Raw genomic sequence first — 18,735 nt, forward strand, 5'->3', positions numbered from 1 at the left:
CCCCTATCAGGAAGTTACTCCAAATAAAACTGTGTAAACAGTATGGAGTGATGCGTGTCATTTTTCGGTCTCCAAATGCCTTCTCAGTGTGGAGGATAGATTACTGACCCTCTTCCACCTTCTAACAATAGGTGACCATCTTTTCACATGGCAGAAGGAGCAAGGGAATTCTCTAGGGTCTCTTTTAAAAGGACAATCCCATTCATGGGGGCACACCACCCTTATAACTTAATCACACTCCAAAGACCCCCACCTCCAGATACCATCACAATACTAATAAGGTTTCAACATATGAATTCTGAGGAGACACAAACATTGTCTTTCCCACTCTCCCTACATGATGAGTTGTTTTCCAAATCTTGCTGTTTTCAAGATACTGTGTAACTACAGTGTGTCTACTCAGATCTCTTTGTATTCATCCTCGTCATGGTTCATGATTTGGCAATTTTGGGCCATTATTTTCTTCCAGTATTTTTTCTGGCTCTTTTACTCATTTAGCTAAATGAGGGCTGATACATATTCAAAGTAGATGTTATAATCATACAAAACTGAACACAGATTGAATTTTTGCCTCAACTTGATGTGACTCTATCCACTGCTTTCTAAAAAAGACAGTGACCTTAATGTGTATTCCTTTAACTATATAAAGTCTGTATATGTAAAGTTTTAGGATAAAAAACATACTTTTTCCTGTGTTCTGGGTGAAGATTTCGACTTTTAAAACAGGGACTGGATATATTAAATAAAAGAGACAACACATAGTGTATTTAAAGAAAATAACTCCAGCGACAGATCTAAATTCTATTTAGTTAACTAAAAAAATGTAACTGATATTAAATTAACGTATACTCAGCTTCACAGATTAGCATAGTCTTTCCTTCCCAGCAGGTTTTAGAAGCACACTGCCTAAATTTGGGTCCCAGCTATGTCACTAGGTAGGTGACTTCTGGCTAATTACTTACCTCTCTTTGCCATAGTTTCCTCATCTGTAAAATGGGGATGAGAGAGTAGCTTACCTCATCAATTAACTATAAAGATTAAATGAGGTAACATACACGATTTACTCAGAATACTATATGGCACACAAGTTTCAGTGAATGCTTGTTATTATCTACACCAGAGGTCAACAAACTTTCTTAGAGGGCCAGAGAGTAAATATTTTAGGCTTTATGGGCCAGATGTTCTCTGTCACCATTATTTTGTTTTCATAGTGCTAAAGCAGCCACAGGCAATCTGTAAATGAATGGGCACTGACTGTTTTGTTGCTGCTTTTACAAAAAACAGACATCAGGCTGGATTTAACTGGTGGGCTATAGTTTATCAATCCCCGATGATCTACATGGCTGTAGAAGACTGCTTTTTTTTCTCTCATATAATAGTCTAGGCATAAGTGACATTGGTCCAGCACGGTGACTCCACAGAATCAGGGACTCAGGCTCCTTCTATCACATTGTTCTACCATCCCTAAGTTCCTGTTACGGTGTCCAAGATGGCTTATCACCACATCCACATTTCAATGGAAGGAAGGAAAGGAGAAATAGAGATTATGCCACTTTCTATTAGCGGTGGTTCTCAGGACATTTGGCAATGTCTGGAGACATCTTTGGTTGTTACACTGGGTTGGGGCGGGGGAGGTGCTACTGGTATGTAATGGGTAGAAGCCAGGGATGTTGCTAAATAAACCCTATAATGCACAGGACAGCCCCTGCAACAAAGCACTGTCCAGCCCTAATGTCACTAGGGCTGGGGGTTGACAAAACCTGCTAAGGGAACGACTCTGAAATAGTATATGCATTTTTGTTCTCATCACAGTGGCTAGACACTAATTTACACAGCTGTATCTGGTCCTCATGGGAGACTATGAAATGTTGCCTTTCTGCTGGATGGTCATATGCCCGGTAAAAATGTCATGTTTTTATGATTCAAAAAGAAGAGACACGCTAGGGGCCAATTAGCAGTTTCTGGCACATTTTTTTTTTCTAGAAGATTGCTTGATGAACATGAAATCAGAACTGAGGTAGTAACTGAATTATGCTTATTGCTAGTATCAAGGTATGTATCCATAGGGTTATCACTGTCCAGAGGATGGGAATCTTGTTTTTCAGGGCACCTTTTCCTCTTGAGAGCACAGGAAATATACTCCCAAATGTTTCACCTTTGGTCATGCCCTTTTTCAGTCATCTGTTAACACATTATTTTAACTAGGTACGAAACAAATGGATATAATTTGAGATGAAAAGTCCTACTGTCTGAAGAATATGCCTTCAATGTTTCCAAGATTTCTAGTTTGAATATTATTCCCTAGAGTCAACTGTTCTGCTTCATTACCATAAAAAGAGTTCACCTTTCTTTGTTAAGATGTAAGCTGGTTGGAAAATTTACACAACTAGAGGCATTATTTTTTTCCTAGACTAAGATACTTTTATAAATGGGCTAATTTCACTGACATAATTTCTTTAAAATGGTGCTATTCTCAGAATAACCTAATTAAAAGTTTGTAGGTGTGTGTGTGGTGGGGGTGGGGAGATACCTTGCTTTTTTCCCCCTCCATATTCTATTCCTTAAAACCTAAGTTTCACCACTTGATAGTTGTCTGATCTTTATTTATTTTTTTTAAGATTTTACTTATTTGTCAGAGAAAGCGAGAGAGCAAGAGAGAGCACACAAGCAGGGGGAGCAGGCAGACCCATGCGGCTCGATCCCAGGGCCCTGGGATCGTGACCTGAGCTGAAGGCAGATGCTTAACCGACTGAGCCACCCAGGCGTCCCAGTTGCCTGATCTTTAATCAGTTACTTTTCTGGGCCTTTGCTTATCTATTTGCTGAAGGATTAGGGTTAAGTAGGTGATTTTTTAAAAACTGAGGTATAACTGACAAAATTGTAAGATTAAATTTAAAGTGTTACAATGTGATGGTCTGATAGATGTATACACTGGGAAAGGATTCTCGCCATTGAGTTAATTAACACATCTGTCACCTCACATATTTACTTTTTGGTGAGAACATTTAAGTTCTACTCTCTTAGCAGAACTTACTCATCTTATAACTGAGTTTGTACTCTTTTACCAATGTCTCCCTATATCCCCAAATCCCCAGTCCCTGGACACCACTTTTCTACTATCTGTTTCTATGATTTTGACTTTTTTTTTTCCACTTATAAGTGATACCATGCAGTATTTGTCTTTCTCTGTCTGGCTCAATTCACTTAGCATAATGTGTTCCAGGTTCATCCGTGTTGTCACAAACTGCAAGATTTCCTTCTTTTTTTTTTTATGGCTGAATAATAATCCACATCTTTATCCCTTCGATGGATACGTAGGTTGTTTTCAAATTGGCTCTGACACAGTGATTTTACACTTCCTTTGGGTATATACCCAGAAGTGGAAATGCTGGATCATATGGTAGTTCTATAAGGAACTTCCCTACTGTTTCCTATAGTGGCTGTGCTAGTTTACATCGCCAACATTGGTGCACTAAAGGTCCCTTTTCTCCACATCCTCATCCAGCATCTGCTATCTCTGTCTTTCTAAAAACAGATATCCTAACAGATGTCAGATGGTATCTTATTGTGGTTCTAACCACATTTCCCCAAGGATTAGTGATATAGAGTACTTTTTCTTGTATATCGTTTTTTGGGAAAATGTCTATTTGGAGCCCCTCCCCCTTTTTAGTTAGGTTATTTATCGTTTTTTGTCTCTAAGTTGTAGGAGTTCCTTGTATATTTTTGGATATTAATCCCTTACTGGATAATGTGGTTTGCAAATATTTTCTCCCATTCCTAGGTTGCCCTTTCATTTTGTTGATGGTTTTGCTTTGCCATGAAGAAGCTTTTTAGTATGGTGTAGTCCCAGTCATTTAATTTTTCTTTTGTTGCTTTTGCTATTAGTGTCACATCCAAAACATCTGTATTTCATATATTTCTATTCTGATCTTTTTATTTACTTCCTTCTGCTAATTTTGGGCTAGTTTGTTCTTAGTTTTCTTTTCTAGTTCCTTAAAGGTAGGTGATTTTTAAGATTACAATCTTGCTGTGTCTTCCACCTGTTTTTCTGCCTTGATTTTAACTAAGCATTTTACATGATTCCATTTTCCTCTCCTCTCTGCAATATTAATTCTTTTTTCTTTTTTTAGTGGCTGTGTTAGAGTTTGCTATAAACATTTACACTAATCCAAGTCCACTTTCAAAGAGCACTCTATGACTTCTCTGACTTTTCTTTTAATTTCACATATCCTGGACTGGGCACTAGTATCAAGAGGCATAGATGACAAACAAAAACAAAACAAAAAAACAGAAAAAAAAACCTCCAAGCCTGCTCTCTGTGGCCAAAAGCAGGAAAGGGGCAACCTAGCACAAACCTAGCAAAGGACCACATAGCTGGAGTTGCAGGCTGGCCCACTATGCCAGAACCAGACATTTAAATGAAGAACCAAATGGGAAACTCCATTCTCCGCCCCACATCCACTGCAGCAGGTAGGCCCATACTGCCCACACCAGCAGCAACCCCCAGCCTCTATCCAGCTGCAGAGAACAACCCAGGCCCGGCACTTCCTGGCCCTCCACACAGTGGCAAAGGACAACCCAGGCCCAGTATCTCCCAACTCTCTATTCAGCAGCAAAAGATGGCTCAGGCAAATGCCTTCATCCCCACAGGCAATACCATCAGAGAATGAATGGGAGCCCCACTGGCACCAAGTGGCCTGGCCCACAGAGTAGGCCCATAAAAGTGCTCACAGACCCACAGGTACAGCATCTATCTCCCACCTTCCACCTAGCAGCACCAGGCCTGGGGTCGTGCATTTTTGCTCTCAATGGTTGTATCAGCATGGATTGAGTAGAGAGTCCCAATAGTGCCAGGTGAAAAAACAAACCAGAACAGCACTGTAAGGACTGTCACTGGAACTACAGCCCACGAAAGTAGACCAAGACTTATATATTAACCCCAAACAGGGTAAATATCTGCTAAAATATATATTTAAAGGGGATCAAGAGTCTCCTAACATATATCCAAAATATCCAGGGTACAATTAAAAAATCACTCATCATATCAAGAACCAGGAAGAACTTTAATAAGTGAAGACAATTAACTGACATCACCACTGAAATGAATCAGATCTTGGAATTACCTGACAAGAATTTTAAAGCAGCCATTATAAAAATGCTTCAACATGCAGTTTAGGATTATCAAAACAAATGAAAAACAGAAAATATCAGCAGAGAAAAGCTATAAAAAAGAACCAAATTACCTAAAAAATTACAATAACAAATAGAAAACTCAATGGGTTCTAGAGCAGAATACAGAGGACAGAATGAGAACTTGAGAACAAATCAAGAGAATTTATTCAATCTGAACAGAGAAATGAAACAGGATGACAAAAATTAAGCTGAGCCTCAGGGTTTACAGCACAATAACAGAACAGCTAACATTTGCATTATCGGAGTCCCAGAAAAAAGAGGAGGAAAAAAATGGGTTGAAAAACTACCCAAAGATGATAATGGCTAAAAACTCCCCAGACTTGGTAAAAGGCAAAATCCTACAGATTCGAGAAGTTTGGGAACCACACACAGAATAAACCTGAAGAAATCAACACCAAGAAATCATAATTAAACTTCAGAAAACCAAAGACAAAAAAATCTTGAAAGAAGCCAGGGAAAAATAACATATTAGAACATCAATTCAAACGACAGACTTCTCATCTGAAACCCTGAAGGCCAGAATGAAGTAGTACAGCATCTTTCAATTGCTGAGAGAAAAGCCATGTCAACAGCAAATTCTTATATCCAATGAGACTATCCTTAAGAATGGCTGAAAAGATTGCCTGATATGAAGGAAAACTAAATCCAGGGATTAAACAGATTTGGGTAACATACCATCCATCGCCATTTGGATTCTTATTATCCCTACCCAGGGACTGAACAGATAGAGACAACCAGGAATACTTGGACTATGAAATGATACATATCTTTTTACATTAAAAAAAAAAGTCTTAATAAAAAGTTATTTTACAAAGAGCTTTCAGTAATTTGAGAAAATACTCAAGGTAAAAAAAAAAACAACAATAAAACCTATACATAGTTTTGTCTTAAGTATCTTTTAAGCATATAAAAGAAACTGGAAAGAAATATCACGAAATGTCATCAGTGATTGCAATGATTGCCTCCTAACAGGAAATGATGAATTTTTCCTGTTTTTGTATTTTTCAATTCGACTAAAATATGTTACTTTTTAAATACTTGCTAGCTGTGTAATTAAAATCCTAACCACAATGTGCTAAAACTAGTGATACAAAAAGCCATAACACTCAGAGATTATGATCAATTCTGCAGAAAAATGGGGAATAGTCTCAACAAAATGATACAGCACAACTACTACGTTTTCCAAAACAGTAGAGTGTTGTCTTTTACATACCTGTGAATCTGTCCATTTTTATGCAGGTATTCCAACCCTTCCAGCACTTCTCTGAGTATTGTAGCAATGGTAGGTTCATCTAGGACTCCACTTTTGTGCTCCCCCTTTGCCACAATGTGCTTAATAATATCTAGAACAGAACCTGAAAACAGAAGACAAAATTTGCCATAAATTTTTGACTCATTCAATATAATTCAGAGCCATTTTGAAATCAATCCACAGGTAAGCCTTTTCATAAATTTAATTGTGTAGGAAAGGAAAAAAAAAGCAAATACAAGGAAATACAGACGTTTAATATTAGTAACATATTCTTGATTGCAATCTAAAACAGAAAGCACCCTAATATCCAAATAGCAGTGTTACACCAGCATCTCCTTTAGACTTTTAAAATAAGAATTTGGAAAAGGTAAGAGGATTTTTAACCACATCTGAAGAATACCTAGGTAAACCATACCCATCAATAACACTTTAGTGGTAAGATATCATTGACTACTTTAGGTTTCCAACAACGGATCAGATTATGCAACATTGTATGAATAAATATACAAAAATACAATTGCAATGCAGGTCAAATTACAGAAGAAATGCTTAGCAAGTAAAGATCACATGTATATGCAAACTAACTTAAGGGTTAAAATTATTCTTCAGATTAATAAATAATAATAAAATAGGTAAGGCAAGAAAAAAATGAAAAGGATAAAAATGGCAGCTCTCTTTCAATAATAGACGTATTATCTATACGATAATACCAGATGTATTATCACTCTTATTCTTCCCCAGATCAGAAATAATGCTCTGACTAAAAACTGGGGGGAGACAGGGAAAAGACACCTACGTAGTAATTAAAATCATAGAATGTTGACTACCGTAACTAATTATTATAATCAAAAAAAGCTTGCTAGAGATTCATACGATTTCTGACAGTACAATGGCCCATAAAGATCACAGAATCAAAACAAAACAATCTCTGATCTCAGAAATTGTGCCAAGAAGTAGAATATAACATAAATAGGACAGAAAAGACTAGATTTCCATTTCTTGGCTCAAGACCTCCATGATCAAGACTAAAATTAAAACACACACTTACGGTGAAAACTTGCCCTAGTGTGTGCTTTTATTTCACACCCTTACAAGAAAAAAAAGAAAAAAAGTACTTCCAAATAGATGGAAAGGTCTAGATGAAATCCTTCAAAACACACACACTTACTTCAGCTCCCACTTGAAATTCACTAACTTGATAAACTCAATAGAAAAAAAAAAGGCATAAATCCAGGATGAAAAAGAAAACAAAGAAGATAAGGAAGAGAAACAACAATCATTTTTTGGAGGAAGGAACACAGAACAAGTTAACTGACTAAGCAGAGTAGAGCAATCTGGAACTGCGATGCCTGTGGAGGAGTGTGTGCCAATCAGGAAACAACGTATCCCTATAGAGCACATACAGCAAGGCCTACCTAAGGGGAAATGAGAGGGGATTGAAGAAAAGGGCTGAAAAAAGGAAAACTGGTTGAAAGTTCATTTATCCAGGAAGAAGATGCCCAAATTCTTCCCCCCTCTCTGGAAGCCAGGCCACTGCCACTCCCCAGGAGACAGGCAGTTTACTCTGGAGACAATGAACCAAGAAGACTCCAGATTCCAGGTGGCATTTTCAAATACATTATTACATACTTTCCCCTCTTTATTGCTGGGATTCACAAGACTGTGACTCACACAGGGAGAGGCCTAAAGGAGACATTTTGTTCTGCTTAGTTTAATCAATCACATATTAGTCCCCAAAGCAGAGTAACTATACCAACAGGCTATATGTTTCATTCTTCTGAGAAATTCAGGCCACATAGGAACTGCCTAGTAAGAAGACAGTTGTATAAATAAATGCCAACTGAATTACATGTTTGTAATATAAAGAGTATCTAAAATAAGGAATGCAAAGGAAGAAATTCCTGCTAGGAATTAAAAATTAACACAATTTATTTATTCAACAATTTGGCCATATTAGATGCAAGACTAGATCTGGATACCACAAACTATGTCAAGATACACATGGTATAACTGCTGACTTTCTGGGAACTTCCAGTTTGAGGGATCAAAAAAATGGAGCAAGAGAGACTTGGGGCATACAGAAAGTTATTAGATCTGTATTTTTTAACGAGTTTGAAGCAGGAACTCCTTTTTAAAATCTTAAAAGATTTTTTTTTAAAGATTTTATTTATTTATTGAACAGAGAGAGACACAGGGAGAGAGGGAACACCAGCAGGGTGAGTGAGAGAGGGAGAAGCAGACTCCCCACTGAGCAGGGAGCCTGATGTGGGCAGGACCCTGGGATCATGACCTAGGCCAAAGACAGACACTTAACCAACTGAGCCACCCAGGTACCCCAAGAAATCCCCTCTTCTTATATACAGTTTCTTTTCCATTTCGGTCTTCCCTTACAGGTGGAGGGATAATTATGTCAGGAAGACGTTGATCTTTAACTGACAAATCTTGGGCCTGGAAGGTATCCATTTTTTCCTGAATTATTTCTTCAGCATCTTGCAGCATCTAACATGATGATGTTGCTTATAATCCTCCTTCCTCAAATATCGAAATTACATAGAACTCTTCATATCAACTAAGAAAAGTGAAGGTAAAATACGTTAAGCAAAAGAAGACTGTATATTATCACTGGATGATTCAATTAACACTTAAGGAGCAGTAATAACGAGGGAAGGCTATAACAGCACACACCATCTTATGTCCTTGGGCACAATCTGAAAGAAATATTCTGCAGGGATAATCAGTTCTCGAACTTTAACACATGAAGGGATTAGTTGGCAAACTAGTTAAAAATGCAGATTTCCAGATCTCGCAGACTGTCATTCAAGAGATCCACAGTAGGCCCTAGAAGACATATTTTAACAAACTTGGCTACCTGATGACCAGTGTCCACTGAAATGTAAGCATTAGTAAAATCAAGGAGACTAGAAAACAAGCGGGAATGGGTACAAATTTGGTAACAAAGCAAAAAGCCGAAATGTAGACACCTATTCCAAAAAATCCATCTCATGTCTGCTTTCCTAGCCCATGGCATAGAACATTTAAAAAGCAATGCAATACTTAAACTGCCCAAGAAAATCATTACTAAATATTAAAATAATATTGAAAAAGTGACAGAACAGCTGCTGGTTTAGACACCTGTTAAGTCTCATGATTACAGCTCAAATTATTCAGTCAACATGTTCATTTCCTCAGTTTACTTTTATGAAAAAACACTCTTTGAATCCAAAATTCACTCATTTTGGTTACTAGAATTTCTGCCAAGAAGCTTCAACCACTATTTAACCACTGGGTTTTGTGTCTTCCTGAGCCATGGAAGGTTTCAAAGGTGACAAAATTTGCTTGGGCTAAGTATTCCATTTCAAACAGACATGCCACTCTACTGTTGCTTTAACAACCAAAGCTGGTCACTATTATTAATACCAGGTATTTTACCTGGGTCCTGCTTAGATTAAAGAAGTTCCCATACTTTTTATGTCTTGGAAGATGACAAACTTGAGAGCATCTCTAAACAACAAAATAATTCACTAAGAGAGTGAATTTAAATTAGGTTTCTTCAATGCCACAATGCATGCCTCTCAGTCCTACAGGTAATTCTCTCTCTTCTTAATTGGCAATTAAGCTTTCTTAATTACTTTGATTTCTAAAACTCTTAAATTGCAGTTTGGTACTAGTAAATTGCAGAAATAGCTATTTAGATCAGAACTGCTTCCAATTTCTGAAGATTTACTTCCTATGCTAATATACTCCAATATTCAACATCAGAGTTTAATTCACAGAGGAGTATCAGTTACAAGGAAGCAGTTAAGAAATGACTATAATATTGACACACTGAATCTAAACTTACTTTAACCACGATGTCCACCTGCTTGATAGGTTTAAAAGTGATAACTGCAATTCAGTTTATGATTTAATTAGTTTAATAAATTCTACATCAGGGCAATGTTGCTAAATGAACAATATACTTTTGTTTTAAATATTTTGGCTAAAAAAGTTGATGTGAAAGAAGGCAGTCTAAAGATACTTCTGTTAACTCTGGTTATTTATATTATTATTCAAAGGGAGCCCCTGCTTATCAATGGTCTTCTCTTACTCTCTCGGCTCCAACTGTAGGTCTCCATCAGTTCACACCATACACCTCTATCCTGACTCCAGAACCTTCTCTGCACAGTGTTCCCTCTATCTGGATCACTTCCCCCATCTTTCCCTTGATACCACCTCTACCTCCCACTTCACGTTGCTAATTATCACCAATTCTCTAGGTCTCAGCTAAGTATCACCTCCTGAGGGAAGTCTTTGTTAACCCCACCGCATCTATTCTCCCTCAGTAAGGTCACATTCTCCTGGTACCTGTACCCCTGGCACCTGATACTTCTTCCTGGTCCTCTACATACTTATAATTATTTAATTGTAACTTTTCCTTATTAGCCATGAGGCCCCTAAGAGCAAGGAACTAACAGCATGATTCAGCAATGTATTGGTCATCAATAAGTATTTGATGAATGGAATTTTAATTGAGCTCTAAATCTTGGCACAGTTTCTCTGTATTTTAAAAACATTTTAAAGTTGTGCTTAGTTCTATCTTTTGTTTTCTAAAAAGTGTTTAATGTACCTCTTTGGTTTAAATGTTTACTCGCTTTGTAACTAAAAAAGCAAGACTTCATTTTCCTAAAAAGAGATGTCAATTCTTTAATATCTTAAAAGTTTAGATATAAGATTATGCTGACTCATAAAAATATAAATAATTAAAAAGAGAGCTAATGGCTGGAATATGTTTGAAAATTATCCTCCAGGAAATCTGCTGAGTCCCAGGGCTGGAAAAATTGGGCACTGTCCCAGGAACCTAAGACCAGGAAGGACAGAGTGGTACCTCTAAAACACATCCCACCCAGCTACATGTCCTGTCCCTTCTAAGATCAGAATATATACTCCCTGAGAAAGAAACAGGGATTCTTTAAAAATATGTATTCATTCTGCTTAGGAGTAGCAGAAAGGATGGGCTGGCATACAGGTATGGATGAAGGAATTAAGCAAGACAATGTACTCTTATTCATCAGAGGACTTTTAAGCAAAACATTAAAAACTTTGTATTATACATTTTTGTAAATTACAAATAACGAAAATTATGCTATAGGTGATCAATAATGAAAGATACAGTATTACCTAATATTCCCATATCTGTCCATACTGAAAGAACCATGCTTGACCACCATCTTGAAAGGTGGTTGGTGTTAGCAAGGATTCCAACCATCATATGAACAGGGCCTTTAACAAAGCCATCCAGTTTCTCCAGTGTGACACTAATGGGATTGAAACAAAAAGGTGATTCTGGCTACACTGAAAAGCACCAAATAATAAGGGATTATTATTAATGGCTAAATTTCTTGTGCATCTACATGTCAGCACAATGACAGTTGGTGACATACGTCACCTCATTTATTACACCCCAATACCCTAAAATACAGAAAGGTATCCCCATTTGACAGAAAAGTAACAGGTTCAAAGAGTTTAAATAGCTTGCCCAATGACATAAACCTACTAAGTAGGAAAAGTGGAATTTAATTCTAAAGCCTATGCTCTTTCCTTTACGGCTTCTCTGTGGAAGTAAGGCGTTCAATGAGGTACTATATTATCAATTCTAAAACGGAAAATCATGCTCCCACACAAAATACATATGCAAACAAAAACCAAGAAGCATAGTGATGGGGAGGTTGGGTGGTTGTCTCAATCTTGCCACATGATCCAAATCCATGCCTTGGCAAAATGTCTAATTTACTAGGTGACTTGGGCATTCAGGTAACCATAATAAAACATTTCAATCTATACACGATGATGGCCCGCTGTTGGCAATCAGCAATACTTACATTTTATTCTAAGGGCCTGAGCAGAAGTAATTGTATACATACTGCAGGATAAAGCACCATAATTAATTATATTAATATTGGGGATCAAAATTTTCTGTGTAAGAGAAGAGACTCAAGTATAATTTAAAAAAGAAGTCTTAAAAGTCTATAATGTTAAACAAACTGGAAACACTAATTTCAAATCATAATTTTTAATACACTATATTTCCAAGTTCTTACAACTTGAAATGATGACAACGTAGTAGCAATGAACATCCCCAACATCCCAGTTATGCTCTCTGGATACCTTTCTCCTAACAAAGATTAGAACCCCTTATGGGGCGCCTGGGTGGCACAGTCGTTAAGCGTCTGCCTCCAGCTTAGGGCATGATCCCAGCATTCTGGGATCCAGCCCCACATCAGGCTCCTCTGCTAGGAGCCTGCTTCTTCCTCTCCCACTCCCCCTGCTTGTGTTCCCTCTCTCACTGGCTGTCTCTCTGTGTCAAATAAATAAATAAAATCTTTAAAAAAAAAAAAAAAAAACCTTAGAATACTGGCTGCTTCTGGGTCTGGTAAAAGCAATATAAATGTGACCCTAGGAAATCTTGAACCAAAAAACTAGGAAGTAACCAAAGACTAATGGATTCATGTCAAAAGGACACAAGAGTAAGCTTAAAGTGAGACTCACTGACAAAATTTTGGACAATCTAAGCATCAAAAAAATAGAGTAAAACTGACTGAAAGTCACTAAATACATAAAATTCTGTGTGTCTATATAATGATATTCAAAAAATATAAAAGCCTTACCCAACAGGAAAAAGGGGGGGGGAACCCTCTCATTTGTTACTGTTGGAGGTGAATATTAAACCAAATTTTTACTCTGAAAATTGATTCTTAAAAAAAAGAATCAATTATATACCTTCCATTTTTAGTAGGAACTACTAAATCAAAGAGCCCCAGTTAATGAGGTAAAGTTCCTTTACACAGAAGAATGCTAGTTTTTAAGTGTAAAAGAAAGGATACCATAAGTTACCATTGTGCAACCCTTGACAGAATAATTGATTTAAACAAGGATTATGAGTAGATGCTAAAATCATTAAATGAAAGACTTATTAGGTGGCGAGGGGGCACCTGGGTGGCTCCGCTGGTTAAGCATCTGCTTTCAGCTCTGGTCATGATCCCAGAGTCCTGGGATCTAGCCCTGAGTCTGGCTCCCTGCTCAGCAGGAAGTCTGCTTCTCCCTTTCCCTCTGCTCCTCCCCCCTGCTTGTGCGCTCTCTTGCTCTCAAATAAATAAATAAAATCTTAAAAAAAAAAAGCCTGAGGTGGGGAACTGGATACTCACAGTGCCCGAGTATCACCTCACAGATTACTTGCTAGCTGCAAAGGGAAAAAAGTTAACCTTTCCGTGCTGAGGCCTACCTGTCAAAACCTGAAGCAATCAAAAGTAACATCACCATTAAATATATAACAAGAGTACAAATACTTTCCAGTATGATGCACTATGAACACACAGCATTACTCACGAAATATTGTCAAAAAATTTTAACTTAAATCTAATCAAGCCTTTGGGTCCAATTTTCAATTTGCAAGAAAGAGAGGAATACAAATCAAGTGAAGTATCACCAGGAAGAAATGAGCAGATAAATCCAAAATGTGGGTCATTCTACAAGATAGTTATTCTCAGACCCTCCAGACTAGAACCTTCAATAAGTTTCTGTCATGGAATAGAGGAAGCTGGAGGGAATCATCACAGATTAAGAGGCATGGCAGCCAAATGCCATGTGTGAAAACTGTCTCAGCTCATACACTAGCATCTTTAGTAGATACTGTATTTTCAGTATTTCCTCAAATGCAAATGTCCATGAACACCAAACCAGAATAAAAAAGAATACTTTTAGGGATTTTCCAACCAGTGGAAGTTAGCAATTCATTGTACTCTACTCACCTCCACTGAGCAGCTTCATGACTAGCCACAGCTCATCTTTTACCACAAAAGACGTGTAGTAAGACACAATATTAGGATGATGGCACTGACTCATGGCTTGAATTTCTTTCTACAAAGAAGAGAAACCATGATAATTTATTAGATGCAAGCCTTCAAGTTAGTGAATTCAGATTTGAAAATCCCAAGACTATATTACAACCTTTGTGAGCCATGGCTCTGACCTTTTCGAGAGCAGTTAAACCGAAAAACTCCTCCGTTTCCCTTAGTCCATTCTGACTACTAATTCCATTCATAATCTTTGAAACTAGAAACATGCACTATTAATCACAGCATTACATAGCACCACAGAGGCCTCCACTAGGACATGTTTTTCTTCAAGGTGCCCTTGAAAAACTCTCTTGGGAAATCTGGTTTTGCAGCCACAGAGGATAATTACTAATAAATAGAGGGTGGTTTTTGCTTTATCTTGCTTGTCTTAAAGTGTCTTTATTTTCTTTTTAAATTTCATTTCAGAGACAGACAGAGTGAGAGAGAGAGGGTGTGCACACACGAGCAGGGGGAGGGGCAAAGGGAAAGGAATAGAGAATCTCCAGCGGACTCCATGCTGAATGAGGAGCCAGACTTGGGGCTCAATCTCACAACCCTGAGATCATGACCTGAGCCGAAATCAAGTCGGACACTTAACCAACACAGCCACCCAGGTGCCCCACTTTATTTTTTAATTTACTTTTATTATTGAAGTACAGTTGACATACAATGTTGCATTAGTTTTAGGAATACAACATAGTGATTTGACAATTCTATATAGTACTCACTGCTCACCACAAATGTAGTCACCATCTGTCACCATACAACATTACTATGATACTACTGACTATATTCCCATGCTGTACTTTCTTTCCATCTTTGTGACTTATTTTATAACTGTAAGTTTATATCTCTTAACCCCCTTTATCTCTCTTACCAATCTCCCTGGCCCATGGCAGTGAGTCTGTTCTCTGTATTTAATAGCCTGTTTTTCATTTGTTCACTTGTTTCATTTCTTAGATTCCACATGTAAGAGAAATCGTATGTTATTTGCCTTGTCTGTTTTACTTCACTTAGCATAATACCCTCTAGGCCCATCCACATTGTCACAAATGACAAGATTCCATTCTTTTTATGGCTGAGTAGTATTCCACTGTGTGTGTGTCTGTCTCTGTGTGTGTGTGTAAAATTACATCTTTTTTATCTATTCATCTATAGGTGGACACTTGGGTTGCCTCTGTATCTTGGCTATGGCAATAAACATAAGGGTGCAAATATCTTTTCAAATTAGCATTTTCATTTTCTTTGGGTAAATACCCAGCAGCAGAATTAATCACTGGATCATATGGTAGTTCTATTTTTAATTTTTTGAGGTGCCTCCACACTGTTTTCCATAGTGGTTGCAACAATTTACATTCCTACCAATAGTGCATGAAGGTTCCCTTTTCTCCACATCCTTGCCAACACTTGTTATTTGTCTTTTTTATTTTAGCCATTCTAACAGATGTGAGTTGATACGTTATTGTGGTTTTGATTTGCATTTCCCTCATGATGAGTGATGTTGAGCATCTTTTCATGTGTCTGTTGGCCATCTGGATGTCTTCTTTGGAAAAATGTCTATTCAGGTAGAGGGTGCTTTTTAGTTTGTGGGTTTTACTTTATTTTGAAAATAGTTTCTTCCCATTTTGGTGAAATAATTAACAATTCTCACTCTAATGAGAAATATCCTGAAATGGAAAGATCAGAAACTAAGTCCAAAGTAGAAACCTGAGCTCCCTCTAAGCTTATTCTACCTCAGGTTATGAATTTAGATTAGCTTGGGTGTGACAAAAGGACTTACAGAGCCCTGAGTGATCTGGGCCCTGCTCACCTCTCTAGTCTCAATCCTACTCCCTCACTGACCCCTACTCCAGCATACCCTCTATAATCCAGCCATAGTAAACCCCAGGTGAGCATGCTTCTTCTAACCATGGATATTTAATGCTACTGTTCCCTCTACTTCAAATGTACATCCCTCATTTATTCTACCCTGGCAAAAAATGCTAATTCTTCCTTCTGATCTAGCCAAAATATCAATTCCACCAGCTCCCCAAGTTGAGTTAGGTGTCTCTTGGCTTCCAAACTCCTTGTGTATCTCTTTATATCACGGCACATATGTACTGAACAGTACCTTGGGTACTTATTTACCTGTCCCTCCCTGGTGGACTGAGAACTCCATAAAGCAAGTACTTAAAAGTGGATCCTTAAATGTAAGCCGATGCATATTACACACACACACACACACGCATGCACGCACACACTGAACTATTATTCAGTCATAAAAAAAGAATGACATCTTGCCATATGTAACAACATGGATGGACCTAGATGGTATAATGTTAAGTGAGGTAAGTGAGAGGAAGACAAATACCATATGATTTCACTCATATGTGGAATTTAAGAAACAAAACAAACAGGGGCGCCTGGGTGGCACAGCGGTTAAGCGTCTGCCTTCGGCTCAGGGCGTGATCCCGGCGTTCTGGGATCGAGCCCCACATCAGGCTCCTCCGCTAGGAGCCTGCTTCTTCCTCTCCCACTCCCCCTGCTTGTGTTCCCTCTCTCACTGGCTGTCTCTGTCAAATAAACAAATAAAATCTTTAAAAAAAAAAAAAAAAAAAAAAAACACAAAGAAAGAGACCAAAAAAAACCACTCTCTTAAATACAGAGAACAAATTGGTGGTTGCCAGAGGGGAAATGGGGGGGGGGGTAAAACAGATAAAGGGAATTAAAGAGTACCTTTATCGTGATGAGCACTAAGTAATGCACAGAATTGTTGAATCATTATACTGTACACCCGAAACTAATATAACACTGTATGTTAACTATACTTGAATTTAAAAAATCCATGAAAAAAAGTGGATTCTCTAAACACTGCAGAACTTATCATATTATACTATAACTGCTTATTTTTCTGTATCCTTCACAAAACTTTAAGCTCAGTGAAAGCTAAGACTGTATTCATGGCACTTACCACTGTGCCTGGCACACAGTACACCTTCAATAAATATTCACTGAATGAATTAAATCCTATAGTACTTTATATAACTTTTTACTTATTCAAGTACTGTACTTGCCCTATGACCTTGGTATTTGTTAAGTAAAAATCAATTGTGTAAAAGTTGCCCATAATCTGATTCAAAAGCACTGCTCCATGAACATTAGTTTTTCTTTTCTCATCTTCTCTACTTGAATGTAAATTCCTTTATACCAAGGATCTTATCATATACATTTCTGCAACCTCCAAAGTCACCAGCATAGTCTTCTGTACTAAAAACTAAGTAAAACTAAAGTAAGCACCTCCCTGTTGACATAGTTATACAAGATTAAAAGAGATAAGAGAAGTACATATGAGAACAAATATATGACAACATATATTGCCAATGAGTAGTAAAGATAGTAAATATTACAAGAATCCATTGGAAAGAACAGTGAAGGCAGGCAAGAAGTCCTCTCAAGAGAGGTGGGAACCAGGTTTAGTTCTGCAGGATATGGGGAAATTACAGCAGTGTAAGGTGAAAGGCACACATAATTACAAAAAAAAAAAAAAAAGATAAAATATGCAAAACATATTTTAGGACACAATGAGTAAGCCTGTCTAGGGTAAGTGGTTCATACTTTCAACAGATATCTACCAAGTGCCTACTATGTGCCAGGCACAGTGCTAGCTGCTTGACTACAATGACTACTGGTGAAGATGTTAGACAAATATTAATTTAACAACACACAATGATAAACAGTTGGATAGGAGAAGTACCAGATGCTACATGATTTCACTGGAGAGGCAAATTATCAGAAAATAGGAATGATAATCAGGGAAGGCTTCCTGTAAGAAGTTTTACTACACTGACACAAGAAAAATAACTAGACTTTATGGGTTTGACTGTTTAATTACATGGGACCATATCAAAAGGACCATGTAACTGTGTTCAAGAATTTAGGCTTCATCCTAACAGCAAAGAGAAGGCATCAAAGGTTTAACCATATGTACCGTTTCATAAAAATCACTATGGCTCCAATATAGAAAATAAATGAGAGAAGGCACGACTAGAGGCAACGACACTGTTGAATACTGTTACTATGACCTGTGTGAGGGATGAAAAGTAGCCTGAAAATCGATAAAGAACTAGTTACTCAGTTTGGATAATCATGGATAAACACCATGGTCATGTTACCGTTAGGAGAAGATGGGTGGACAGCATATGGGAACTTTCTGTACTTCTTTTGTAACTCTTCTAGAAGTTTAAAACTACCTCAAAATAGTTTTTAAAAAATACAAGGCAGGGCGCCTGGGTGGCTCAGTCGGTTAAGCATCTGCCTTCCGCTCTGGTCTTGATCCCAGGGTCCTGGGATTGAGTCCCACATCCGGCTTCCTGCTCAGTGGGGAGCCTGCTTCTCCCTCTCCCTGCTCGCTCCCCCTGCTTGTGCTGTCAAATAAATAAA

At 37.7% G+C, this 18,735-nt stretch overlaps 1 protein-coding gene across 3 annotated transcripts in view; it reads right to left on the minus strand.

Annotated features, from left to right (window-relative positions):
- The window catches only part of OXSR1 (oxidative stress responsive kinase 1), a 93,113-nt gene that overhangs the window by 51,585 nt on the left and 22,793 nt on the right, over positions 1-18,735 (minus strand). For 2 of the 3 annotated variants that reach the window (XM_040636952.1, XM_008710194.2), the window contains exons 3-4: positions 14,230-14,338; positions 6,407-6,548 (exon numbers count right to left, since the gene is read on the minus strand). In XM_040636952.1, coding sequence (XP_040492886.1) covers positions 6,407-6,548; positions 14,230-14,338 — 251 coding nt within the window. Of the gene's footprint in view, positions 1-6,406; positions 6,549-11,602; positions 11,849-14,229; positions 14,339-18,735 lie in introns of those variants that run through there. The other variant, XM_040636953.1, reaches the window with a different exon arrangement.

Source organism: Ursus maritimus, unplaced genomic scaffold, assembly GCF_017311325.1.
Source record: "Ursus maritimus isolate PB19 unplaced genomic scaffold, ASM1731132v1 scaffold_20, whole genome shotgun sequence".
Taxonomy (NCBI): Eukaryota; Metazoa; Chordata; class Mammalia; order Carnivora; family Ursidae; genus Ursus; species Ursus maritimus.